The sequence below is a fragment of the Doryrhamphus excisus genome, linkage group LG4 (genome assembly GCF_037039965.1).
Source record: "Doryrhamphus excisus strain RoL-2023G ecotype Guam linkage group LG4, RoL_Dexc_Guam_v1.1, whole genome shotgun sequence".
Taxonomy (NCBI): domain Eukaryota; kingdom Metazoa; phylum Chordata; class Actinopteri; order Syngnathiformes; family Syngnathidae; genus Doryrhamphus; species Doryrhamphus excisus.
In genome coordinates, this window is record NC_136360.1 from 8,976,503 (window position 1) to 9,003,417 (window position 26,915).

The 26,915-nt window shown below is 39.8% G+C and overlaps 2 protein-coding genes and 1 long non-coding RNA gene across 7 annotated transcripts; 2 read left to right on the forward strand and 1 right to left on the reverse strand.

The window, feature by feature from the left end:
* Positions 1-173: 173 nt before the first annotated feature.
* erich3 (glutamate-rich 3) lies at positions 174-12,349 on the reverse strand. Of its 3 annotated transcripts, none has more exons than XM_078790080.1 (15): positions 12,255-12,349; positions 11,066-11,283; positions 9,164-9,246; positions 8,964-9,089; positions 8,775-8,846; positions 8,542-8,664; positions 8,043-8,198; positions 7,753-7,968; positions 7,459-7,639; positions 7,006-7,192; positions 6,604-6,797; positions 6,394-6,522; positions 5,616-5,948; positions 4,539-4,685; positions 174-4,457 (listed from the first exon to the last, which is right to left on the reverse strand). In XM_078790080.1, exons 4-15 carry the CDS (start codon positions 8,967-8,969, stop codon positions 1,324-1,326), a joined length of 4,878 nt encoding a protein of 1,625 aa, XP_078646206.1. In that variant the 5' UTR covers positions 8,970-9,089; positions 9,164-9,246; positions 11,066-11,283; positions 12,255-12,349; the 3' UTR covers positions 174-1,323. The 3 variants fall into 3 exon arrangements, with proteins under 3 accessions (XP_078646206.1, XP_078646205.1, XP_057930470.2); XM_078790079.1 differs by having other exon boundaries at positions 9,164-9,257; XM_058074487.2 differs by lacking the exon at positions 12,255-12,349 and adding an exon at positions 11,920-12,205 and having other exon boundaries at positions 9,164-9,257.
* Positions 6,993-12,202, forward strand: LOC144898352 (uncharacterized). Its single transcript, XR_013627266.1, has 4 exons — positions 6,993-7,206; positions 7,509-7,641; positions 7,738-7,910; positions 11,116-12,202. It is a non-coding gene; the product is annotated as an uncharacterized LOC144898352 (long non-coding RNA).
* LOC131130220 (LIM/homeobox protein Lhx8) lies at positions 12,228-25,414 on the forward strand. Of its 3 annotated transcripts, none has more exons than XM_058074503.2 (10): positions 12,228-12,415; positions 13,642-13,709; positions 18,983-19,673; positions 19,776-19,892; positions 20,013-20,134; positions 20,978-21,198; positions 21,956-22,059; positions 22,334-22,429; positions 22,497-22,689; positions 24,848-25,413. In XM_058074503.2, the coding sequence occupies exons 3-10, from the start codon at positions 19,575-19,577 to the stop codon at positions 24,925-24,927; spliced, it is 1,032 nt and encodes a 343-aa protein (XP_057930486.2). In that variant the 5' UTR covers positions 12,228-12,415; positions 13,642-13,709; positions 18,983-19,574; the 3' UTR covers positions 24,928-25,413. The 3 variants fall into 3 exon arrangements, with proteins under 3 accessions (XP_057930486.2, XP_078646207.1, XP_057930482.2); XM_078790081.1 differs by having other exon boundaries at positions 18,983-19,108; XM_058074499.2 differs by lacking the exons at positions 12,228-12,415; positions 13,642-13,709 and having other exon boundaries at positions 19,025-19,108; positions 19,574-19,673; positions 24,848-25,414.
* Positions 25,415-26,915: the final 1,501 nt, after the last annotated feature.

Here is a 26,915-nt window from a genome sequence, read left to right on the forward strand (position 1 = left end):
ACTTGAGGGTATAAATTAATTTACAGCAAATAGAGGTAGTGTTTACAATGCTTTCACAGAATATTTAGTAATCCACGTAATAACAAGCAATTATGAGCAAACATAATTTTATCACAGTCATGGAATACAATATAAGCAGTTACATTTTTATTGTGCTTCATGTAAAAGTTTGGGGGTAAGCGAAGCCATTTTATGAATTATTCAGCCATTTACAGAGTGTGCATGGAGGAGTATCTGTTTGCAGGTAAGTGGCGAGGGATAGCACTCGATACCTCCTACTAACTCTTTGCCCTCTTTGTGAAGAGAGCTTCCATTGTAAACATGTGTGCAGCAGTCACAGATCATTATGAAGTTTCTCTTTGCTGTTGAATGAATGAAGTCTATTGAAAAACCTGAGCGTCATTCACCATCACTGGACCAAACATTAGGTACAATATTGAATGAGCTCCAGTCGATGAGTTGTATCAATAAGTCTGCCTTTGGAAAGATAACAAGGCTACGTGTTGTTATTTTTATTACACAGTTATTATTGTGGCTGTCATTTACCTGTGGTATTCATGAAAAGTGTTTCAATTTGTTTATATTATTCAGCAAACATGGGCATGGCGGAAGATTATGTTAATCATATTGCTTTTGTGAAGGCAAAATTCACACCTCTTGGTTTGGGTCTAAATACGGTAGCTGCAAGTGTTCCTAATGATGTGTCCAGTGACAAGCCACCTGATGAAGTAAGTCCACTGTGATTTCTTTTCTATAAATGTGAGTAATGTCAATGTTTTAAAGGCCGCCTATTGTGTAGAATTTTTAATGATGTTGTAATAAAGATGTATAGTAGGTACAATATGTGTCCCTAGTGTCTTTTTCTCATCTTTTTGAGAAAGGAGGTGCCCAAAATAGTGTCCCAAGCTCTGTTCTTGTTACGCTAACCTAGCATGATGCTGCTCTTTAGATGTGAGTGTAATGTTAGCACTCTAGCTCACATAGCTATGTTGCTCACGTTGGTGTCCTCCTGTTTGACTCTTTTAATGCTACAAAGTTTAATCTGATATATGGCATCTATTACGTTGAACAACTTCAGAGTTAGTGTAGAAGAAAAAGTGGATAAAGTGCACAATAGTTCTTGGAGAAGCGTAGACAAACACAGCTCATTAGCATTAGAGCTACAGTCACACAAAACGGCAGTAGGATTTACTAATAGCACATTTAAATTGTCTAAATTTGGGCCAGACATTTCCAATACAGGATTATGGGACCTTACTTAAAATAGTAAAATATGAGGCTTTTATATGTTTTAAGAAGCAAGAAAAAAGAATGATGAGTTATCTAATGTCCACTCTCAGTTTTGGCAGATGCCATCAAAGAGTAAGAACTTTGAGCGAAAGGTGTTTTGTCAACTGACAACATGCTCAAACGATCTTCGCTCATAATGTCATTAATCAGCCGCATGCTCCCATTGGTTGGTTTGGCTTTGACGCTTGCATGCTCTTCCTGGCTTACCTCACTTGTCACTTCTTGGCCTTCTTTATGTGTCCTTCCTTCTGGAGTTGTCTGATCATCATTGTAAGGATTCCATTCATGCTTATCATCATGATCATTTTTCAGAGAATGGTTCATGGATTCAGTTTCCTTTTCCGTGACACTCACTGTTTTGGTTCCTGACATACTTTCCACTTTGTTTTGGAATGTTTCAGCGATGTTGCCATCAGTTGATTCTACTTTGTCATCAGAGAGATATCCTTGGTTCTCTGAGAGTTTTACCTTTGCTTCTGTTGCAGTTAGCTTTCTGTCAGCGTTTGGTATTAGGACCTGCACCTTATCCTCCCCGTCTATACTGGTGATCTCACAGGGTTCATCATCTTTAAGGTGAATGCTCTCAGGTGCTGACTGAGCGTCACCTTTGGCTTTACCTTTAATCTCTACTTCATTATCATCAACTGCCTTCCTAATCAACATCTCTGGAGATTTTCTGGCCTCCATCCTGGAACCCACCTCAGGCTCTGTGAGGTCCTCCAGTGGTTCAACATAGGTCTCAAAGAACTTGGATGTCTGATGCATGGTGAGCCACTTTGTGACGAGCTCAGCGCTGCTTGCTCTCGCTAATACCTCCGGGCTTTCTCCATGGCGATGATTGGTGGACTGATCCGTTATTGACTGGGGTTGGAGAAGCATGCCGGCTCCTTCCGCCGAGGCTTTGCTGGCCTCCTCAGTCCAACGAGACTTCTCAGTGGAAGAACCTTTTTTGGTGCTGGGGAGATTGTCTTCTGTGTGTAATTTCTCAGGTGTCTCCTTCAAATCAGTCACTTCAGCTGCTAAGTACTGATCGTAACCTTCTGTGGAATAATCAGTTTTAGGATTGTTGTTGGTTTTTTCAGCCTTGCCGTGTTGTCTGCTGGTGTATAGATCATCTGAATTAAAGTCCTCGACTAACTCCGCCACAGCAAGCTCAAAGTGGTTCTTGGTAACCAGTTCCTTGGCATCACCTTCAAACTTATGGGCGTCCCCAGATCCCTCATTGTTTTTTTCCAACTCCGCAGACTTGCCTTTTCTTTCTTGTTCAAGGTGCTCTGATGTCTCCCCGTTTTCAGCGTCAACTTCGCTCCTCTTATTGTTGTCTTTCATTGAAACTTTTTCTATTTCTTCAGCCATACTTATCACTTCAACATTTTCCAGGTGTTGTTCTTCTGAATGTATCTTTGATGTTTCCTCTATTTCCACTGCCATCTTCTGTTCTTCAGTTTTATCCGCCACATGAGTTTTTTCTTCAATCTCTTTCACACCTTCCATGGCCTCAGTTTGTTCTTCCACATGTCTATACCTTAGATTGTTCCTCCCATCATCTGTTTCCTCTGTGTCATCAGTAACTAGCCTCTCGTCTTCATCTTTAACTGTCACATATTCATTCTTGTTTGTATCTCTCGCTTCTGTGTCCTCGGTATTATCCATGTCTGCTTTGTTGGTTTCTTCACCTACGTCATCCTCCATTTTCTTGTTTTCATTTCTTTCTCTAAAGTCTTTACATCCTTCTGCTTCATTGTCTTTTTTGGTTGTTTCTTCACTTTCCTCAGTCTCATTAGCTATGAGTACTTCTTCAACTTTATCCATCACATCTTTGTTCTCATCATCTTCTTCAATCACCTCATCATTATCTGTGTTGACTTTGTTTGTTTCTTCAGCTTCCCCTGTCTCCATTTTCACTTCCGCAGTTCTTTCCCTGAAGTCCTGACTTGTTTCAGCGTCATTCTCATCTTTCCTAGATGTTTCTGGTCTTTCCTCTGCCTCACTGGTAATGACCATCTCTTCTTCAGATTTATCCATCACATCTTCATTCTGGTTTTTATATTTTTCTTCAATTTCCTCTATATTATCAGTGATTGCTTTGTTGATGTCTTCACTTTCTGCAGACTGAATGTTTTCTTCGTTATCGATATCTCTTATTTCCCTTATTTCTTTCCTTTCCTCTGCCTCATCAGTAGTGATCTTCTCTTCTTTGGTTTCATCAATCAGAACATTGTTCTTGTTTTTATCTCTTGCTTGCATGTTTTCTGTGTTGATTTCTTCACCTTCCTCGTTCTTAGCAGTATCAAATTTCTCTATATTTTTACTGGCATCAGCGGCTTCTTTCTGTCTCGCTTCACTTTCTTCTGCAACCTCTGTAGTTGCTTCGTCGATTTCTTGACTGTCCTTGGGCTCAGCCGTCAGGACTTTCTCATCTTTGTCTTCATGTGTCACATCATTACTTTCAACAGCTTCGTTTTTGTCCTTCTGTCTGCCTTCACTTCCATCTCCGTCGTCCGTGTTTGTTAGGTTTATTTCTTTGGTATCCTTCTCTTCCAGTTCTTCCTCTGCTTCTTTGCTCTTCAGGCCATCACTGTCTTCTCTCTCAGTTTTTTCTTCAATGAGGTTTGCCTCTGCTGGATCTTTCACTGCCTCTTCATTGTTTGCATCAGTATTCGTTTCCTCTGCAATGTTTTCCTCCTTGTTTAGATCTTCACATGACTTCTCACCAGGATTTGTTTGTTCCTCTATTTCTTCAAACGTTTTGCTTGTTTCTCTTTCCTCAGTATCTCCAACAACTTCCACATTACTGTTTTCATCATTTACATTGTCTTCTTCTTTTATATCTGATAGAATTTCTGGAGAAACCTCTGCATCCTGCATCACCTGACCGCTGAGGGCCTCTTGATTCTCCACTTTTGTCTCTGTTGTCTCACTCGCTGCCTCCTCAGCAGCATCAATAGCCGTTTTAATCAACTCTGCATCATTAGATGTAGTCAAGGCATCGTCTTGAGGTTCTAAATTCTCATCACCTTCTGGGATTTTGTCTTCATGATTGTCTTCCTTCACTTTCTCATGCTCCTTGATCTCTTGGGGTTGGCTTTCAGCCTGACCTTTAAGCTCCTCTTGATTCTTCGGCACACTTTCCTCACATGTTATTACTGGTATTACCATGACTGCTACTGTAAGTAAAAACAACAGCTTATTTGGTACAGTTTTCTTTGTCAAGCACATATTTTAAGCAGGAGTTGACTTTGCTATACCATCTTTTTCCGGCTTCTGCCTTTGGTCTTTGGGTACCAAAGCTCCCTCCTCCTCCTCGTCAGTACTGGTGTCGCTCAATTCTGGCTCAGAGCTGAACCGGGACTCTGTCAGTATGGCTTCGGCTAGCTTCTCCTGCACAGATTTGGCTTTGGAAAGAAAAGGATTTACTGTATGGTGAATGCAATGATAGAAAAATGTAAAAACAAGAGAGCATGACAGAGACTTGGCAAAGAAGCACAAATCCACACACACATTCAAAGTTTTTAATTGTGCAAGGTGCAAACATACAATAACGATGCATGCAAACAAAAAAAAGAGCACACACAAGCATAAAAACGATGTACATGCACATACAATGAAGACATCAATCATTAAATAAAAACAGCAAACATTAGTAGTAAACAATGAACAATAGTAGACATTTGCGGTCAGTCCTGCATTGTGTTTTGAATAAAACACATATTTAAACAGACTCACATCCATATTTAGTCTAAAACCTAAAAAATGTTAGAAGAAGATCTAATAAATTTCAAATATTTGTAATACTGTTGTACTCAAAATTATTCCACTCAGCATTGTAAATCACAAACTTTTACTTTTACTTCAATAGTGTAATATTAGTAGTGAAGAGTGTGTTTGTCAGTTCATTTCAAACCATTAAATTATAAAGAAATCATTTTGAGTGCAACTGTATGTAATATTAAATGTCCCAAATTACAGTGAGACATTTTTAGAATGAAAATCAAAGCAAAAACATGGGGGGGGAAAAGAATGGAAAAATAAAGTGAATATGAATCAGGCAAGGGAGAAACAAAAATAAATATAGAAATGTATTTTTCCATTATTACACATTCCAATTCCATAAACTGCCACTCACTTTAAAATGTTAATTATTGGAATACCTTGTGAGATTTTTCAATTAGTTATGATTACCATTGTACAATGGTCCAAATGTCCAAAGTATAGTTTCTTTAAATAGTTGACAATAACATTAATATTGTGACAATTATTCATTTTTGCTTTAATAGTGGAAAAATCTTCCAAAGAATCTGAACACATCACCCTAATTTACTTACCCCTTTCCTGCTCTTCTTGCTCACCCCCATTTTCTGCCTCCTCACCCTCTTTTCTCTCTTCTGATGTCTCCTCAGTCTGTTCATCCTCATCCACCGTGGGCACGCTGGTGTCTGAGACATCCCCGCTGTCCTCCACATGAGTGCCCTTGACCTCAGCAGACTCCGTCTCGGTGACTTCTGGGTTTCCCTGGTCCTTTTCAACTGGAGGCGAAGTTTCCTGTTTCTGCAGGACTTCTTTTGCTTCTTCAATTTCTTCCTCAGCCTCAGCGTCGCTCTCCTCACTGGCGCTGGAGCTGGAACTGGAACTGGAACGAGGCCTCACATCTTCCTCTTCTGTGCAAAAGCATTTAAAATGAGTATTCCACCCTAGGTTTTTACAGTAGTACAGTAAGATGGTTGCTGTGTAGAGAGCCAGAAACCATATTTGGTAACCTCAGTGGGTCTTTAAAAAGGAAAAAACTAAAAAAAAATGAATGACAACATGAAACATTCACACTCACGTTCATACCTATGGACAATTTAGAGTCACCAATTAGCCTAACAGTAGTGGTAGTAGTAGTAGTCAATTCAATTAATGAATAACATTAAAAGTTTTAGCATTTTTCTGACTTCTTTCACATGTAATCTACATATTCCACAATCTGATAATATATGACAATATTTTATTGGTATTTTCTTTGACGTCTGCTTCTTCTACAGGATATTGTAGAAACCACACGTAGCTACTATAAATATGGTTCTGGACAGTTTACGTGCTGCATGGATGTTATTTGCCCACCGTCCGTTTTGTTGTGTTCGGAGTCCGATGAAGCTTCGTCTTTTGTCTGCAGGTCTGTTTCACTTGTTGAAGATAAAGGCTTCTTTTCATTTGATTTATCATCGTCTGCTTCAAAGTCCTCTTCGTAATCTGAACAGCGAGATTATGATCTGCCAACCACTTTTGGTTTAGAATGAATATACTGTGTTGTGTATTTCTAGTTTGTTTTACCATCTTTGTGTTCGTCCTGTGTTGGTTGTTCTTGTGGAGAGCTGCTATCACGTCCTGAGTGGGATGTGCTCCTGCCTGTCTCCATCACGGGAGCATCCTTGAGGCTGAAGGTGTTTTCCTCTCCTCTGATGTTCTCTTTGGCCTTCTTTGGTGGAGGAGTGGGCTTTTTGTCCAGCCCCATTGCTATGATGCACCTAAAAAAATTATATGATAAGGTACAAAATAATGTAAGGCAGGGCTGCATACTGGAAAATAAAAGGGTATCAGAGGTCAGTTGTCAGTTTTAAATTTAGAAAATATTTAGTAAAAATTATTAGTATGATGATCCCAAAATGTCTTCTCTGTCTGTCTTTCTGCTTCATTCACATATCATTTGCTTTTCCTCTACAGGCTGCCTCTCACTTGTAGCAAGGTGATGCCCGCTGTACGGCGGTGAAGCCAAAGTGTCCATGCCTGCCGCCCAGTCTGGGACCTCTTCTGTGTTTGAACTCGCAGCACGAGCTGAGACGCTCCACTTGCAGCCCATTTACGAAGAAGGTCAGGCTGAAGGGGAAGCCTGGATGACGCCTTGACACAAATTGGAATGTCTCTAAGATGGAAAACGTAGGTTGTTGTTTTTTTTAAGAACTGACACAATGATGTTGATATAATGGGTGTTAGTAGCGATGATAGAAATCAGAATCTTGGGCTGTGAAATGATTAAAATGTTTAATCCAATTAATACATGCAAATTCAAATTATTTAATCATGATTAATCACCATTTGCTACTATGTGTTGAATCATTTTTTTCCCCAAGAATATGTTTATAATTGTACATATACCACTTAAAGTGAAATAGAGTATAGGTCACTGACCTCCCTCACAGAGCCTGCCCTTGTACACACACAAGTTCTCTCCTCCGCAGTGCTGCTGGAACACTTTGACCTCGTCCCTCAGGTCGTCCAAGTCGTGGGAAAGATGCACTGGTTTGCCAAAATACACCATGGTGACACATACTTTGCTCTGGTGCACTGTCGTCCTCAGGAGAGGCTGCTCCTGTGTGTAAAACACAGTCAGAAGCCTAATTTACCAGTGTCATTTGGAATTGTTGATAGTAATTGGCCAGTTAATTGTGGTGATGTCCTTGTTGGCAGTGCCTGGATAAAGACCTCATTGACGTCAGCTCCACTGGAGGTAGTGGCGGGCCTCAGGAGTCGGCGGCGGCTCCTAAGAGTGCTGCTGGGGGCGCCACTGGGCCCACTCTCTTTCCTTTTTGTGGCTGGAGGGAGCGGCGTGACAAAGTTATTGACGACCGGGAGGCAGTAAGGTGAGATACCGTTACAGGGATCCGATGCGGTCATACGTTTCCTGGGTTTCCTCTCCATCTTGAAGGGGAAAAGTGTATTTACTTCCACTGTGTGCTTAAAAGTAGACGCATGAGTGTTTGTACAGGCCTTACAGTGCAGTTGAATGAGGGTTGGTTATCATTGAATGCCTCGTGGAGCCGGTGGGGGGAGCTGCGTCTGTTGGAGGACATTATGCTGTTGTGGATGGGCTTCAAACGCACGGGCCTCTGCATGTTGCCTGGAGCTGTGTTGGGTCGAGATGAACCAGGCTACACATACACACAGAATCACACTTATAAAATACATACAAGTACGTATGTGCAGCCAACTTAGATGTGTCGTATAATTAAGGCAATAGTTCCTCCCTGCCAGTTATTACTGATTAACAGCCACTTTCCACAATAGAAATAAAAAGATTCCAACTAAGCCCTAAAGTCAAAACCAATGGTATGCTCACACACTGTCTGTAATTTATACTCAGTACACATACTTAGCAGTATGAGTGTGTCCTTACCTACAGTACAGTATCTTTGCCTGGTGATAGTTCATTTGAAAAAAACAAGTGGACCCACATTTTCCCCAGAAAGTTCTCATTCATCTCCTGAGACTCACAGACTCTGAGGATCCACAGTGACCCCCCACAGGTCCAGAGTGCTGTTTCCGGACTGCCCTTGCACCCATGGGTGGGTGTGGTAACTTCATTTGGTCTTCTTCAAATCGTTTAGAACGCTCCACCTTGGGGGGGGAAAAACCCACAAGGCATGTACATTTTGTCATATAGTTTAAACAAATGAGTCCTGAGATGATTATTCAACAACAGCAGTATTGACATGCAAATGACACACCTTCATCTTGTGCACTCGCTCCCGCCTGGCAAACTCCTCCAGTTTTCTTTTAATCTCCATTTGATGAAGACGCTGCAAGAGAAGGTGGTTAAATTAGCATCACTCATTAAGCAGCACATGCTTGACTGCCTTGTAATACTAATTGTTTTTTGTGTGTCTGCAACACTGTGTTCTAAATCCTGCCCCTACCTCCATCTCCAGCACCTTGAGGAAAATGGCCTGGGCCAAACACTCTCTGACATGTCTCTGGTGAGCTCTCTGGATCAGCTTGTGTCTGTACTCCTTGTCGGGAACAATACGCCCACTTCTTGTGATCTAAAGACAACAACACCTGAATATTAAATGTTGTTTTGCGCATGTAAACACAGTGACAATCCTTCATGACATACCAGTCCGGCTCTCTGTAAGTGTCTCCTGATGCGAGTACTGCTGAAGTAGCCGGTGAGGTGTTTGTCTGTGAGGCTGTTGTAGGCTGAAATAAGCCTGCAGGAAAAACAAAAACAACCACAAGAGGCACCCGCGACCCTAATGAGGATATGCAAGAGTCGCAGCCATGGTTTTATTTGTTTTGGACATGCTTAAAGGGTTACATAAGTAAGTGTAACCTCACACAATTATAGTTGTGCAATCCACATGTCCAAAAAGGACAGTAGTCTCTGTAGTTTTTGTCACTTCCTGTGATTAAAAACCATCTCTTTCTAATAGAGAGAGAAAGAATCGAGAATGTGTGATAATAGATAGATTGCTGTGTAAACCAGAAGAATGGGCAGATTACACATTTCCCAGCATGCTTTGCTGTAGTTAAATGAGCACTTTTGACTGTCCGATGCCTTTTTAAGGTGTTACTTTGTACAGACCGGGTGTAGCAGTTAAAGTGCTGATGTTTTTAGTCATGGACAGGTAAGTCCATTTCTAAAAAGGTCTGAATTTGGCCCCTGGGCCTGAGTTTGACGCGTGGCTTACACAGTGATGAAAAAATATAAATTAAGGAAATAAATAGAAAAAAATAAATACATACAAAATTGATAAAAAAATAAAATGCATTTAATTATATTCTGGGGGCGGCACGTTAGTGGCTAGTGGTTAGCGCGCAGACCTCACAACTAGGAGACCCAAGTTCGATCCCACCCTTGTCATCTCTGTGTGGAGTTTGCATGTTCTCCCCGTGCATGCATGGGTTTTCTCCAGGTACTCCGGTTTCCTCCCACATTCCAAAAACATGCTAGGTTAATTGGCCATTCCAAATTGTCCATAGGTATGAATGTGAGTGTGAATGGTTGTTTGTCTATATGTGCCCTGTGATTGGCTGGCGACCAGTCCAGGGTGTACCCTGCCTCTCGCCCAAAGACAGCTGGGATAGGCTCCAGCACCCCCCATGACCCTTGTGAGGAAAAAAGCGGTAGAAAATGAATGAATGAATGAATGAATAATTAAATTCTAAAATTAAAGTAAATGTATACAGGACTAAAAATGGTCAGAAACAGTACTAACAGCTAAACAATCCTGCAAACGTAGTTGTGAGTTTAAATTAGGAGAAACTACGTCTACTCTTGGACAGCTTTTGTTCTTTCTGAAACATTTGCATCTGCAGGATGTGTTACAGGTGTCTGATTACATGCAGGCATTTCAAGAGCATAGCACACTCGACCCTGTCTGCTTCTCTTTTGTGCACCTGGATTGCCTCGCTCTGCAGACTCTTCAGTGCTGGATGCTCTCTTTGGACCTTTGTTGCTCAAACACGGCAGTCCAACATTTCATACACTTGACATTGTCAATTTCACTTTTTAAACCGAGAACACTGACCAAACCATTTTTGACCCTTTTAAAGCCACCATAAAAAGTCAGAGTCCAAAGTTAAAGGCCATATTACCATAAATGTTCTTGCTCTATTGCAATAGCTGCTGTTATTGGTCAGCATCCAGCAGATTTGTCTGCCTCTGCATGCGTTGTCAAATATCAGTTGCGAAAGGCATGTGTGTTAGACTTGCTGTACTGTTGTTCACAATGAACTAATCAGTCGTGAACTTGTTATACTTTGTTATACTACAAGGCAGCTTACCTGTTTTTCACAATTCACACAAATGATGTAACGTCAACCATATTTTCTCAAGTTGTTACTCACATATTCACAAATCACACTTTTGAGTGTGAATCAAGTTTTGAGTCATTGATATAATGAACCAGAAACAGCATCATAAAACTCCAAGTGTGATTTTGGACTTTCATCTTATATCGACACCCTGATTGATTGCAGTCCATACCATAAAAATGTCAAATCATGCAACACATACCCTGGGTTGAAGTGACTCATGGCTCTATCTCAAATGTTTCCACTTCACAGGGCCGCCGGCTGGAAGACGACAAGGCCGATGTGAAGGCAGTTGAGGCGATGGCAGAGTTGTTGTTGGAGTAGAAAATTCTCATCCGCTTTAGACTGGTGCAGCCTCTACTTCTCTTGAAGTGGAACCGACGACACTCAGTGGTTGCCATGGGAGATCACGTGACAGTGCTGCCGAGCAAGCAAGCAAGCAGGCTGGTTTCCACTTACACACACACTCACTGTCCCACTAACATCAAACTCAACACACACAATTTCTCGGATCTTTCTACAGACTTTGAATTCTGTAAACATATTTATAGGGAACTCTTTGACAATTTCAATAACAGAAATGTATTTTAAACATTTTAATATGTTTATTTTATTTATTATTTTCCTTCAGTTTTTATAATAATGAATAGGATTATTTGAATTTGAACGATTCCTGTTCCGAGTCCTTGTTTTTATTCCTGTTCCAAAGTGGCTTAAAGTGATTTAAATGTGGGGCTCTAACCAGAAATCGGTTTGGATGAAATGTCTGAACTTCCCAATTTTCTAATGATATGAACTTTAGATCAACTTTACTCTAAATTTTTTACATGTCTATTTTCAACCAGGATATAAATATCAAACTATTGAGCTTGAATATAAAGGTTATAGAAATATAAAGGTTTCTTTATACAGGAGTACACTTCAACAAAATCTGTTTACTTTGGAAAAGTAGTAAAAGTATTAACCAGTGCTTCACAAATAATGGAGCAGGGTCCTCCCTGGGGGGCTGCGGTGAACGCGTGGAAGGCAGTGAGGACTTTGAATATTAGTGCAGACCTGCCAACATGTATGAATTTGCTGTACTCAGCCTGCAAGTTGACTCTGGAATGCAATTGTATGCTTCACTGCTCTGCCATTTTGTTGCATTTCCCTGGTTTCAGTTTGGAATTCAATCTGAACAGTACAAATAAAAAAAATAGATATCCGTACTTCAAAATGGGGCATGACAGAAAAGTACTCAGAACCACTAGTGTTTTTTATGAGACCCCTATTTTGTGAATACAAGTAAACAGGATGTCACTCTTATTTTGAAGGCCGAAAGTGTGCAGTGAGAGTTGAGAAGGTCCCGCCACTGTTGCTAACAGAGACTACTATGCCAATAATAAACTTGCCTTAGCCACTTGCCTCCCGTCCTTTATCTACAGCCAGGTTCCCATCAGCTAACATCCTGAAACCCTGGGTGACTTTGGCATGAGATCGACGTCATTTATTGTTTGACTTCCCTGATTCTGATTGCTTAGAAGAAGACCGACGTAAGCACATCAGAGACAAGGTACTGTGTTATTTTTACACCATGAATGTGTAAACAATTATGATATCATTGTGTTCCACATGTTGCACTGAGTCAAATGAGCTTTTTTATTTTCATGAAGTTAAGCCAAACGTTTTAGCCGCTTCTTCGCTTGTAGGTCTAAGGCTGAGTGAGTCCAACAAAGCAATAGATTTAAAAGTAAAAAATATTTAAAGAAAGAAAAGAACAAGTCTTATGTATGATTTGAAGAACAATATACAATAAGTTGCAACATGTTAATGTATGCTATTTTAGCTATTTATGCTCTATGCCAATAGTTTCATTGCATGAAACAGTGAAGTACCTTTGCCAGTACTGTGGTTTATCGATCCTCTGAGGCCCTCTCGTGGACAAAAACTACATAACATTCATTTCGGCATTCTAACCCAGGGGTGGGCAAACTTTGGTTTCACAAAATTGACGGGGGCCCAGCCTATATATTCATTCATTCATTTTCTACTGCTTATCCTCACGAGGGTCGCGGGGGTGCTGGAGCCTATCCCAGCTGTCTTCGGGCGAGAGGCAGGGTACACCCTGGACTGGTCGCCAGCCAATCACAGGGCACATATAGACAAACAACCATTCACACTCACATTCATACCTATGGACAATTTTGGAGTCGCCAATTAACCTAGCATGTTTTTGGAATGTGGGAGGAAACCGGAGTACCCTGGTCTCCTAGCTGTGAGGTCTGTGCACTAACCACTCGAAGGCCGTGCAGCCCTGCCAGAATATATAATTTAAACATATAATTCTAACAGTCTACCTGGAATTATTGTATCTGTAAAAGTGTCATGCAACCTGCTATCTGTGCTTGCGTCTCTTTTTTCAGGAGCACTTTGTAAACAGCAGACCACATCAAATAACAATATTGATTTTAAAAAAATAACTAAAAAAAAGGTTGGCTCAAGCCATGATGCCAGGTTGTTAATGAACTGAAATACTTTGGAAAGAATGGGCGGGTCGTATTTAAACACTTGGTGGGTCGGATGTGGCCCCTGGGCCGTAGTTTGCCCACCCCTGTTCTAACCCATACAGGGGTAGAAACTCTGTATGGGTAATAATCGTAACATTTAATTTTTGGTAGAACAATCATGCATCTCAAAATTAAATTTAGCCACAGTAACAAGAAGTGGAGGATACACACTGTATATATATTTGTATGTGCGGGTTATACCTTTTTTCTTTCTGCTGATGTTTTTGTATAGTATGTACCTGAGTTGACCAGAGAGTGGAGCCATTTTTCTATCACACACAAGATGCACTGGGATGTTTGGTAAGTAATTTAACCTGCAACACAAAATGAATTCTTACCTTATTTAATTAGATCCTGTAAAGAGCTGTATAAAAATGTGCTTTTGTTAATGTAACAGTATGCTATTATGGTTGGTATTAAGTTCACAGTGGTCTACAGTACATCTGTTTCTAGGATTTTGCCTCTAATGTATATCGATTAGGTAACATATAAAAATAAACCTTGTTATGATGCCATGCACTTCTAAATGTAACATCTAATCATTACATGCGTAAAACACAAAGAAAAGTAAACCACTTCAATAATAACTTAAAACACCTGACAGATGTGTTGCCTCAAAATACTATCTACTGATTTTAATAATGATTTGGAGTGCATAAGGAAGTGGAAAGAAAAAACACAGCTCTCTTCGACTACATGTTTGTTTATTAATAAGTATATTGCACAACACAGCAGAAACAGAACAAATGTTGTAATAACGGTAAGGAGCAAACTGCTCAGCTACCATCAATACCATTCATTGGTTTGTTGTAAGCAACAGCTGAGTGGCAGCTAGATAAGTACAGTAGTAAAGAAAGTTGCTGGATGCTGACTCATCCTAATACTTCAAATGCAGTTACTGCGTGATTTTCTAAAAACTACATCAGGAGGTTGCCTACAGCCACAGCTGTATGCCATTGTTTTTTGCAATGAGAGCCTGGCAGTCGTAATTAAACATAACGAAACAAAGGTGGTATTTGGAGCATTTATGGTTGTATGGCCTATATAGGGCGGCATGGCGGGCGAGTGGTTAGCACACAGACCTCACAGCTAGGAGACCAGGGTTCAATTCCACCCTCGACCATCTCTGTGTGGAGTTTGCATGTTCTCCTCGTGCAAGCGTTTCCTCCCACATTCCAAAAACATGCTAGGTTAATTGGCGACTCCAAATTGTCCATAGGTATGAATGTGAGTGTGAATGGTTGTTTGTCTATATGTGCCCTGTGATTGGCTGGCGACCAGTCCAGGGTGTACCCCGCCTCATGCCTGAAGACAGCTGGGATAGGCTCCAGAACCCCCGCGACCCTTGTGAGGAAAAGCGGTAGAAAATGAATGAATGAATGAATGGCCTATATAGGTGAAGGAAGGGTTTGGACTTTTTATGGTGGCCTTAAAGGGTCTAAAAGCATTTGGGTAAAGCCATCTGCTCAATTTGTACTGGGTAGCCAGACCCTTTTGACCTAAGTTTTATTTCATCACACTTTTCTTCAGTGGTACTCCACAGTAGATTGTTGGTTGTAGTCCAAATTGGATGACTTCATGTATATACTGTATGCTTCATTGTGAAGCCCAGTTTTATCGTATAGCCATGGAATAGGTGGCTAGTATCAGAGTGTATCTTCTCCCAGTGAGCAGGTGTATGGTGTGCAAGACAGAGCAAACGGTCGTGCTGCATGGTGGAATTGAGATAGATATGCTTTGAACGGTGGCGATAAACACAGTAATCAGGGCCGGCGTTTCAGCGAGCCTTAAAATAACAATTAGCCATGAAAAAGAAGAGTGGTGATTATAAATTCCATTCAGAGGAGAGAAAAAAAAGATTCCTGGCTGTCGACGAGGAGATCTCAGGGAGTCCTATGGTTTTTGGTGACGTGGGGGGGAGCGGAGGTTTTTGCAATCAGCGTTAAATAGAGACGTTTTTGTGCCTGTGTGATTGTCAAGTGGGCCATTACTTGTTGATAAGAGCACTTTTTTTTTCCTTATGTGGTCCTGATTGGGCTGAACATGCTGCTCCCACTCGCACACCGCCCCAACGCAATCAAGCCCCTTTTTTTCAGCCCACTACCATTTTCAGTGCTGTGATTTCCACCCAATACCCCTCCCACCCAAGGAACCCCCCTGCCCTCCAAAAGCCCCCACTCCGGCATCCCTCCTCCTCCTTCAGATTCAGTGAGTAGCCTTTTATAGCAAGGAGAAAAGGTCACGCCAATCTGCTTGTGTCAATTGTAAACTAGCCCAATTTGGCCTGATTTCAATGAAATAAACGAGCGCTTGACGAGATCAAGCATAGTCTACGTGGAAATAGCACATTAGGGGATCTTCTGCAAGGCTCACAGAGGTCAAATGCTCTAGAAAAGACCCTCACACACTTTATTCATTATTTATTGACCTTAAAAATGAATTAATAAATGTATTTTTTTTCTTATTTGGAGATAAAACAATACAGTAGTATCACCAATTGAGACCAAATGAATGAAAAAAAAGGAAAAATACAGTATAGTATATGTAGTTATTATTACAACTTGCCTTTCAACATGAAATGTCTATTGTTAGTGTCTGATTTTATAAAAAATAGATTTCCCTCCAAAAATGCGACTTATATATGTTTTTTTTCTTCTTCGTTGTACATTTTTGGCTGGTGCGACGTATACTCCGGAGCAACTAATAGTGTTAATATTGTGAAAATATGGTTACTATGGCATTTCATAGTGCAGTAGCATTCTAATGTATATATTTGTTTATTTAACTTTTCTACTCCTGAGCCACTGCACACAAAAGGGTAAAATTTTGACAAAACATGCGCCCATAAAGTCGAATAGACTTGAAATTTCTCACACAGCTCAATGTGGTCTCCAAAAATGTTGAGGTGTTTACACCACCACCATGAAATTTGGTACGCCTCTGTAGGGGACTGAGGAGCACATGTTTGTAAAATTTGAGCAGGATTGGTTGAAAAGAATGGCCGCCATAAAGCCAAATGTCTCTGTAGCTTCGTAGCTAATTGTCCATAAGTCCTTGACCATTTGTAGGTAGCATACTATAAGGGGTCTCAAACTCAATTTCCTTTAAACTTAAATAGCCAAAAACTTACCACTTCCACACGGATAGGGAGGATAACTATTAACTGTTATTTAACCTTTAACATGAACATTAATCAAACGTAATAATTTTTTCTGGGTACATTATACCATACAGCATCCATATCAAACTTGCGAGGGTCGCACTAACATTAAACTTTCATATCAAGGCGGGGGCCTCAAACTAGTGTCCTGCGGGTCCCCGCGGGCCGCGTGTTTGAGGATCTCTTACAAAGCATTATGGAGGCACCATAAATGTCGTAACTATTATGCTAAGCTAAAGCTAATGATGCTATGCCCTCATATGACATCATCATCATCATGTCGTTTTATTTACACTTTCCTTCTTCCTGTCATTGCTGCAGGAGTATTTATAGCGTCACACGCGGCCAGACGTGAGCTCACAAGGCAGTTGAACGAGTTTGTTGACAGATCCAAGAGTTGTTTTTGTCTGCTCCATATCCCGCAAAGCGGAATGATAACAAGCCAAACGTTTGCGGATCGTGCAAACATCTGGGCTCGTATGAGGGACGCTAGTTGTAGGCTTGATAAGGAAGAAGAAGTCTTCATGTCTGGGGAAAGCAATGCTCTTTTGATGATAAAACACTTGCTCCACCGAGATGGGTGGACTCGATATGAACACTGCTTTGTCACCTTTGACCTTTTATATCGGCAAACTACACTGACACGAAGATGCAGGTGCAGGGAGTGTGTGTGGGGGCGGGTGCGGCCTCGAGGTAGAGCTGTAGATCTGATAAAAAAGTATTCATATGCACTGGCTGGAACAGGACACATCTTCCATGGAGGCACGCTATAGCTCTGCTCACCATGCTGGCAAGATATGATAGCTTCATGCCACTGCAGGTTAGTCACTGCTAAGACCTCCAGCAGGCATGAGGAGCAAGTTATTCTCAAAAACAACTGCAATATGTTATCTATTCCCGTTTTACAGTATCTGCTGCTCCTTTTAAGGCAGGTGCACAATTTCATTTTATACATTTCAGCTTAATAACATTAAAAAGAAACGGTTATCACTCTAGTAGAAATGCATGATGCTTTATTTGACTAGAAATGGCATTTCCCCCTCCATTGTTTTAAAACCTGGCATTTTCATAATGCATAAGATTTTTTCAAGTAACAATGTGAAGTAAAAATAGACAAAGTGCATGTTTTATCTTTGAATAGTTTCATTCATTCATTTTCTACTGCTTATCTTCACAAGGGTGGCTGGAGCCTATCCCAGCTGTTTCGGGTGAGAGGCGGGGTACACCCTGGACTGTTGGCCAGCCAATCACAGGGCACATATAGACAAACAACCATTCACACTCACCTGCAAATTTTCCCACTGAGGGACGAATAAAGGCATATCTTATCTTATTCATACCTATGGACAATTTGGAGTCACCAATTAACCTAGCCTGTTTTTGGACTGTGGGAGGAAACCGGAGTACCCGGAGAAAACCCACGCATGCACGGGGAGAACATGCAAATTCCACACAGAGATGGCCAAGGGTGGAATCGAACTCGGGTCTCATAGCTGTGTGGCCTGCGCGCTAACCACTATATACCATCGTGCAGGCCTTGTTTTAATAGTTTATGGTTTATAAACATGTATCCAATATTTATATAATATTTTTTTATGTGATAGTATTTTAGTACAGCACATATTTTGGTCTTTTATCTGTTTAAAAAATGATACTTTATTTATCATGCATCCATCCTCACGAGGGTCAGGGGGATGCTGGAGCCTATCACAGCTGTGTTTGGGCTAGTGGCGGGGTGATACGGTACTGGTAACATTGTTTATCATGAAAAAATATTGAGAAAATATAAAATTACTATAAATAAACTATTGATTGTATGATAAATGTGAACGCTGTCTTCATGAAATACAATTTTAAATTGAAAGAAAATTGCATTAAATGGTATTGTTTGTTATTTGTATTATTATTTTTAATACACTCGTCAAAAGATAAATTTTATATAAAATATAGTATCACACAATATGATACAGTGTAAATAGATTTCAGGTATTTGCTTTTGTATGCATGCATAATACTACAGCACACAGTTATAAAAATACTCTTAGTATTAATTTATTCTATAAACATGTAAAGTATTAAAACAAATATTTTGTTTTCCATATTTGCTCAGGGCTCACCCAAAGTCTTACAATTCATAGCAGTTTATAGACATGATGCATTAAATGTAATATTGTATATTATTATTAATGTGTATATTCAAGAATCTTAAACAAGGGTCATGGGTCAGTCACAAGTGGCCACCCACATTGTCCCTTACCTGTTTCATCTTTTTGTGTCCTGAAAACATTTTAGTGACTTAAATCTGCACCTTCTTTCTTCTTGCAGTTTTACTTGTGGGAACCACACAAAGAGATTATCCCGAGGGGGTGTGTCTTGAGGTGACATTGAAATCTGAATTATGATCCTCCCTCAGGAAACGGGACTTAAACTCCTCTGAGATGAAAAGGAGTGTGCAGTGTGGAGGGAGGCATGAGACATGCGCTGGAAAAGTGAGGTGAAAGTTCAATGTTGCGTCGTGGACGTAAGCCGCAGCGATGAGGTGAGTCCATGCGTGCATGCGGCTGGTTATGGCGGCCACGCTCCGTATGACCGGGCCCTAATTGTTTCTGGCAATTAGCGCTGAAAACTCTCTCTCTAGTCTGTCATTAAGCAGTCTGGACAGCTCAGTATTTGCACAATAATTTGACTCCTTCCCTGATCATTAAAACTCAAGCAGTTAATGAGACCTCTTCACCTTTTTTCTTTTTTGACTTTTAATTGCTGTTATTAAATAAATCAATGCCCTTTAGCAGGATTTGCGCGGATGATTGACAACTAAAATGGACTTGCAGTGTGCGCGCAGATCTGAAGAGCATAAATGCGCTTAAAAAGACCAAGTGTGGCTCAAGTGTCGTCTGTTTGTCTAAGTAACAACGTAGCCACGTCTCTCTTAAATTGCAATTTACGCCTAAACGGGCCTGACGTTGTCATGGTGAAAGGTGAGCGGGCAGGATGATATTTATAGGATGGATGGAGCGGTACAGAGACAGACAGAGAAAGAGACAGACATCTTCATCATGTGTGAGGACGGCAAAGATCATATTTTGGACAGAGGGGACCCCCTGGTATGAAGGATGTTCCCATTTTTCACCTCTGCGGAGTAAAACAAAGTGCTTAAAAGTGCTTCCTGTGACTTTTTTTCCGGTGATTTGACTTTTCCCCCACAGGTGGACGTGGTGGATGAAGACACATCCACCCTGCAGACGATGTCCTCCGCGCCTCTTTTAAGCAGAAGTGTGTGCGCCAGCTGCAATGAAGAAATTGTGGATAAATATTTATTAAAGGTAACTTTTTGTTCGTCTTTAAGATTTTTGTGGTTTGCAGGCAGCTGTATTCACGTCACACAGGCCTCACAGAAGAAATGAACGGTCTTCACTTGTGTGTTTTATTGCTGTGCCCTACAGGTGAGCGACCTGTGCTGGCATGTACGCTGTCTGTGCTGCAGCGTGTGCCAGGTTGCACTTGGCAGCCACACCAGCTGCTACATCAAGGACAAGGAGGTCTTCTGTAAGATGGACTACTTCAGGTTAGTGCATATACTGTACCTTTCATTTGTAGTACTACTTGGAATAAAACTAGAAAGTGCAGTGAAAAAAATAAATAGTCCACCTCATGTTGGTGCAAAATATTTACCTAAAAGCTTTTAGATTTAAAGATAAAATACATATGATTATTATCAACCGTTTATTTATTTACAATACGAATATACATTTAATATATAAAGAATACATTGATTAAAATAATGATATACATATTTTCCCCAATTGATAAAAGAAAAAGTACCATGGCTTTTGCCAGTGTTATTATTTATTCATTTAATATATATATGTATTTTTTTATTTGTACAAATAAAGATTTATAAAATATTTTTTTCTCAAAACTGATTAAACAAAATATTTCATGACTCTTCTTATCAATCTTTTACTTCTTTAAAAAAAAATTGTTTGCTTTCCCAATTATATTTTTGTATTTGTATGAACAAATAAATGGATTAAAAGAGATATTTTACCCAACTGATCAAAGAACAACAGCAATACTGTGTTGTTAAATACACATGTACTTGTAATAGTAAAGAATAAGGTAGTTGAACAACATTTGTCAAATTTGGGTAGGATTTGATAGATGGATATATTTAAGATATTTTAAGTGCATTGGAATATAGTAATAAAATGAATAAACATTTGTTAATTCATTAAAACAATATTGCACTATTGAAGAACTTTTTTTACTTGTGAAAATAATATTGATTATCAGTTAACATTGTGCCATGTTATTATTGGTACAATTATGATTTTAGACATATTATTTTCTTTACATCAAGCAAACAGTCCTCAGCCATCAGGCTTCTTTCCTGACCTCTGACCCACAGAAGGTTTGGCACTTGGTGCGCCTGCTGCAGCCGCCACATCCACTCCACGGACTGGGTGCGCCGCGCCAAAGGCAACGTGTACCACCTGGCCTGTTTCGCTTGCTTCTCCTGCAAGAGGCAGCTGTCCACCGGTGAGGAGTTCGCCCTGGTGGAGGACAAGGTGCTCTGCAGGGTCCACTACGACTGCATGCTGGAAAACCTCAAGAGATCGGGGGACAAAGGTAGACCTGGACGCTGTAGTATAGGACTTTTTTTTTTTTTACATAGTAGCTGGGGATTTTTGGACATCTTCAAAGTTGGATGCTTTCTACTGGAGGTAATGAATGTTTTGTTTTGTCATTTGCACACATGCAAAAAACATTATTGTTAAACGATACACACATGCTAACATTACCATGGATGGTTTAGAACTTTGATCAGTTCTCTGGTTTGAATCATTCTAATAATAATAATGATTGTTATTCTTATTCTGCCACATAAATACCTTATCTTAGTAAATCATAAATATTTATTATTAATTGTTTCATTTGCAAATTGTGAACATTGAGCTCTAAATACAATTTTGTTTCATTTTATTCAACTATTATATAAGTAATAATTATATATTATATATTCATTTATATATAATCCTAAAGTTGTATCATAATTCCAGAAAATACCTTACCTTAGTAAATTATAGATATATTTAGAACAACATTTTTCATTTTTGCAAATTGTGAATCATTTCATTTAATGTGATCAATATTTAGCACTTTTTGTTTGCAAATTGGGAATTATAAAACATTTGATTTCATGTTGTAATAATAGTAATTTATATTTGAAAACAAAACACCATCAATGTATAGCGCAAAATCCCATTTGCTCAATTGTCAACAAAAGCTATCCGCACGCACACACAAAGAACCTGAAGATAATTATTATTAAATATCGCTTATATTTCCTTTCAATATATTGTTATTATAATATTTAACATTGCAGGCAGCAGTGTGAATATGGAGGGTGCCGTTCCCACTGAACAAGAAATTAACCAGCCCAAACCCTCCAAGAGAGCACGGACCAGCTTCACTGCTGACCAGCTTCAGGTAAACCAACAGTTTAAATAAATTACTTTTTTATGTAAAGATATGTTGAGGGTGTAAAACCAGTATTGTTGTGTATGGATGAAACAAAAGGCCCTCTGTGTTCCATTATGTAGTATATTAGCAATTATGTATAGTAACAAAAGCTGATGCTGAAGGTGCTCCTTTAAAAACGAATGTATCCCGCTGCTTCTTTTGGTTTAATTGATATATTTAATTGATGTACGTTTACGTAATATGTCATTGTTATTTTTTTCTGTTCACTTTGTCTGTGCAGGTGATGCAAGCTCAGTTTGCACAGGACAACAACCCAGACGCACAAACACTGCAGAAGCTGGCCGAGCAGACGGGCCTCAGTCGAAGGGTCATACAGGTCAGTGGCAATAATAAACAAAAGTATGGATGCCAGGATGACCTAAAGCAGAGGTACCTTCATACAGGTGTGGTTCCAGAATTGCCGAGCCCGCCACAAGAAGCACGTGAGCCCCAACCACACGTCCAGCACCCCGATGACCTCACTACAGCCCAGACGCCTGCAGGCACAGCCAACCCCGACCCCCGAGGAGCTGCAGTATACAGCCTACGTGGGCCCGGAAGGTTCCATGCTGTCTGCGCTGCACTCCTTCATAGACAGTGAGAACCAGGCTTTTTATGAACTCCTATACGACTGATTGGGAATCTTTATTTTGGACTTTTAGAACTAATTTATGTCACATGTAAATAGCCAAATGGGGTTTCTCTATATCGATATAAGTATTGGGACACCTGGCCATTAGGTAAACCTCATAGATACACATGCAGAGCACCAAACGTCTGATGCCCCGGAGTTTGAGACCTACCGTGCTAGCATCACAAATGCCATTATGACAGCTAGCAAGCGATGGATTCCATCGACAAGGGCTGCAACAAATGCCCATCGAAACACCTTTAATGTTGAAACAAATACTGAGGTGTAGGGCGGCCATTTTGACAAAGTGTGCATTGCAGTGAGACAATGCTCACTTGTCACAGCTCAGTAAGACAAGTCAATCTTTTAAAACTACCTCCACTTGAATTATACTATTGTATTATTTTAACTCTTTAAAGGCCAGTATGTTTCCATCATTCTATTGTTTTTCATTTGAAAAAAATCTAAACCCTTAACTCATTCAATCCCAGCCATTTTTCAAAAGACAACCCCTTCAGTATAGGACATTTTAGACCATTTTCACTGATCTTTCATTCACACAGAATATTATGTTCCATGGCTATATAAACAAAAAAGTTCATCTCTACGTTTTTCTGTTCTTTAGTCATCAGCAGTAGAACTTAGTTAAGTTTCAGGAAAATATCAGTTCGCAACTAAAAACAAAATCTGCTTTTTGTGAAAAGATACATCTTTTCAAGATACATCAGAAAGGATATGTAACTTTCACTTTCACACAACATGTTTTTTTACATCACAATAATTTACAAATTAAACACCATGAACTATTTACAATTTTCCCATTTGATACTGAACTATGTGTGCCTGTGAGTGTGTGTGTGTGTGTTAAATTTCCCTACAATGTGTATTTTTTTAATGTGGTACCCAATGTAACAGCTGCCTTCCTGTCATGTGTTTTTCTCCTTCCTCTCATGATGCATTTCTGACACACAGTGGCCGTTTTAATGGCATTAAAATTGCTCTCAAGCCTAATCCATTGGTGAGGAGTTGCATTGACTTTATTTAGTCTCTCACTCAAAAAAAATGTTGTTTGGATCGAGTTTTTAAAAAATGTATAACTCTGGTATTGAATGAGTTCAAATAATAACATATACACCCTATTATCCAACATCAGTAGAGACAAATTTGCATTCATGCTCTGAATTGGTAAATGATATTAGCATCTAGTGGACAAATTAAAAATTACAACTACAATGCAGTAATTCAATAAGCTCTTGAAAGGATTGCATTATGAGTTTATGTTAAGAAAACTGTGGCGCTATTGTGTTATTTTCAAATTCCCAAGGACAAAAAAAAAGTATTAAAAAAAGTCACTTTTTGTGTAGCTTTGCCATTTTACACAGATTCTAAATAGTTTTTTAAACGAATATACTCTGACTAATTCAATCTATATTCATTCAATGCAACAAAATGACTTGAAAATAAAAAAGGAGTTTGCACAAAACGTCCCCACAGGCTCACTCGGTGTGTCCCAATACTTTTGTCCATGTAGTGTCTTATGTACTGTATATATTGCATTTTTACTGTAAACTTGTCACAAGCATGACATCGCTCTACATCAGGGGTGGGCAAACTACGGCCTGGGGGCCACATGCGGCCCACCAAGCGTTTGAATCCGGCCCGCCAGTTGCTTTCTAAGTATTTCAACTTTTAACATACAAACTGGCAACATGACTTGCAAGTCTTATTTAGTAAAAAAAAAACAACAAAACTGTCAAATTAAATGACGTAGTTAGATGTGGTGTGATGTTTAAAGTGCTCCTGAAAAAAGGGACATGAAAACATACAGCTGATAGTATATAACACTTACAGATAAAATTAGACAAAAAAAAATTCAAGGAAAATTATAAGTATAAAATAGTGTGTGTGTTAAATATATATATATATATATATATGTTCTGGCCCCCCCGGACAATTTTGTTTCCTCAATGCGGCCCACAAGTGAAAGTATTTGCCCACCCCTGCTCTACATGCTAAATGGACATCATTATATCGATCCATTCCATCGGAGGAGACAATCAGACATTATTAATCGAACAATCAAAGTACTGTAATGATGCTAGGGTGTGTGTGTGTGTCCTGCAGTCCATCCCCCTTCATCTATGCTTGAACCACTGATGCCAGCCCAGTACGCCATGACCTCGCTGCCTGTGTCTCAAGCCTGAGCGACACACAAACACGCAGTATTAAAACTTGTAATTGGCATGTTTGTTTTCTTTTTTAATAGTACTGTATATGGAGGCGGGGAGGCTGGCCACTGGCCACTTCATTAGGTACAACTGCACACACAAAATTGCATTTACCACTGTACTGGGAGATGTTTCTAATATTTAGCCCATCAGCTCATGTTCCTCAGAATGTTAGAGGCACCTCTCATCACAACTATAAAACTAATATTACTACATTAAAATACATGCACGCTGCATACAATAATTATTGAAGCCTCCCTGCTGTATACTACATTGCAGACTATTACACCAAAACATGCTTATTTATTGTTTAAAGTATGTGAATGTTTACATGTTTGTTTTCATTTGTGTGCATGTGGAGTCTTCTTTTATTACAAGATAAATTCTACAAAACGTGCAAGGTTTGTGCTGCGGGTACAAACAAGTACATGCACATTAAGGTACAATTTTTATTGTATAAACAAAGACACGACGCCCACACAAACAAAAATAAATAAAAAGTGTAAAGGATTTGTGCAGTTGAGCTGAAGATGTTTGGCACATTCTGCCTACTTGTGTCTACTTGTTCTGCTGTGGTTGACCAAAAGAATCTTATTGCTACACATGTGGGAAGACAAGGGAGCACTAAAAGATGTTGTGTAATCTTTTACTTACCTAAACAACTTTGCTCTGTAACAGTCAATGGTGGGTACAATGACTTAACAATATGATACACTGTTTTAAAGAGACATGGTCTAAAATGGCATTTATATAGTGATGCTCTCTCCTCAAGGCATTCTTCTGTCTCCAGGGACAATGGCAGAGCACCGGGACAGGGTGCAGAGTGCTACCCACTCAATATGATCCCCCTCTTGGTGGAGTTGGTTTAGGTTGGAGGAGCAAGGTGGGTGAAGTGACAGCACCAACCTTAAGGTTTTCGGACTGCTGCCTCAATGTCCAATGATGCTTCAGAAAAGCAGTTTGGTGAAAGTATAAAACAAACTGCTTTGCCATAAACTCGTGAAAGTAATAAAACATTCCTCAATATGAGATAATCAACACTGGACCCCTAGCGGTTACATCTGGGAACAACAGGAGCACAGAAACAGAATTCCATTCTTTTAGTGTTTTCTGTAAACAAAACTTAATTATATAAATTGAAATGTGAAATAATGTATTACATTTATCCCCATAATTACACTATTTAATAATGTATTTATATAAAGGTAATTATGTCAAAACATATTTATTTAATGGCCTTATTAGAATAAACTGGTCATTTCGTGAGTGGAAATAAGTCATTTACTAATATTTTATTATTACAGCTATGGATGCTGTTAAAGGCCGAGCGTGGCCCTTTAAGAAGAATTACAATGTGGGTTACGGAAGTTGAGTATCTCGCTCTCTCTCTCCCCCTCTCTTCAATTTGTCTGTCTGCACCGCCTATTGTCTTCTGCGTCCTGATTGGCTGTACACCACTGTCAATCATTCGTGCCACCCAGCTGACTACCCGTGTCTTGCTAGCTTGCAGCGTTTTAATATTTGCAATCTTCTCCCCAACAAAACCCACAATGTCGACGAAACGTCCTGCACACAAAAGGCTGAGAAGGATGCTAACCATCGCACAAAAAGTTGGACATTTGGATATTCTGCGCCATTACAGAACACTGTAAATGCATCTTTGGTTCTAAGGAGGACTGCAGCAATATGTTCTAAAGGGGACCTGTTATGTTTTGTGGACTCCTACAGACTACCGACAGTACACAGCATAACCCACACAGAAAGCTTTCTCGGTCTTCCAGAATCTGCACCTATTCCAGCTGGATAGTCACGCCCACTCCGCTATGATTGGTCCCACTCAGCTTGTACCCGGGATGCAGCCAGTGATTCCTTATATGGATGTACTGTACTGATGCACGTTCATTCATTCACAGTAGGTGTCTATTGTGGGGTTTTAAACCCTGGCTTTTAACATTTTACATTTA

Bases quoted from the DNA above. Each gene is read 5' to 3' on its own strand.
- erich3 (XM_078790079.1), bottom strand. From the start codon at position 11,085: ATGAGTCACTTCAACCCAGG. The intron at 5,949-6,393 runs GTGGGCAAATAA...GCTTTTGCACAG, and splicing joins CGAACACAACAAAACGGACG to AAGAGGAAGATGTGAGGCCT. The intron at 4,686-5,615 runs GTAAGTAAATTA...TTCTTTCCAAAG, and splicing joins GCAAGAAGAGCAGGAAAGGG to CCAAATCTGTGCAGGAGAAG.
- LOC131130220 (XM_058074499.2), top strand. The intron at 21,199-21,955 runs GTAGACCTGGAC...TTAACATTGCAG, and splicing joins CAAGAGATCGGGGGACAAAG to GCAGCAGTGTGAATATGGAG. The intron at 22,430-22,496 runs GTCAGTGGCAAT...ACCTTCATACAG, and splicing joins TCAGTCGAAGGGTCATACAG to GTGTGGTTCCAGAATTGCCG.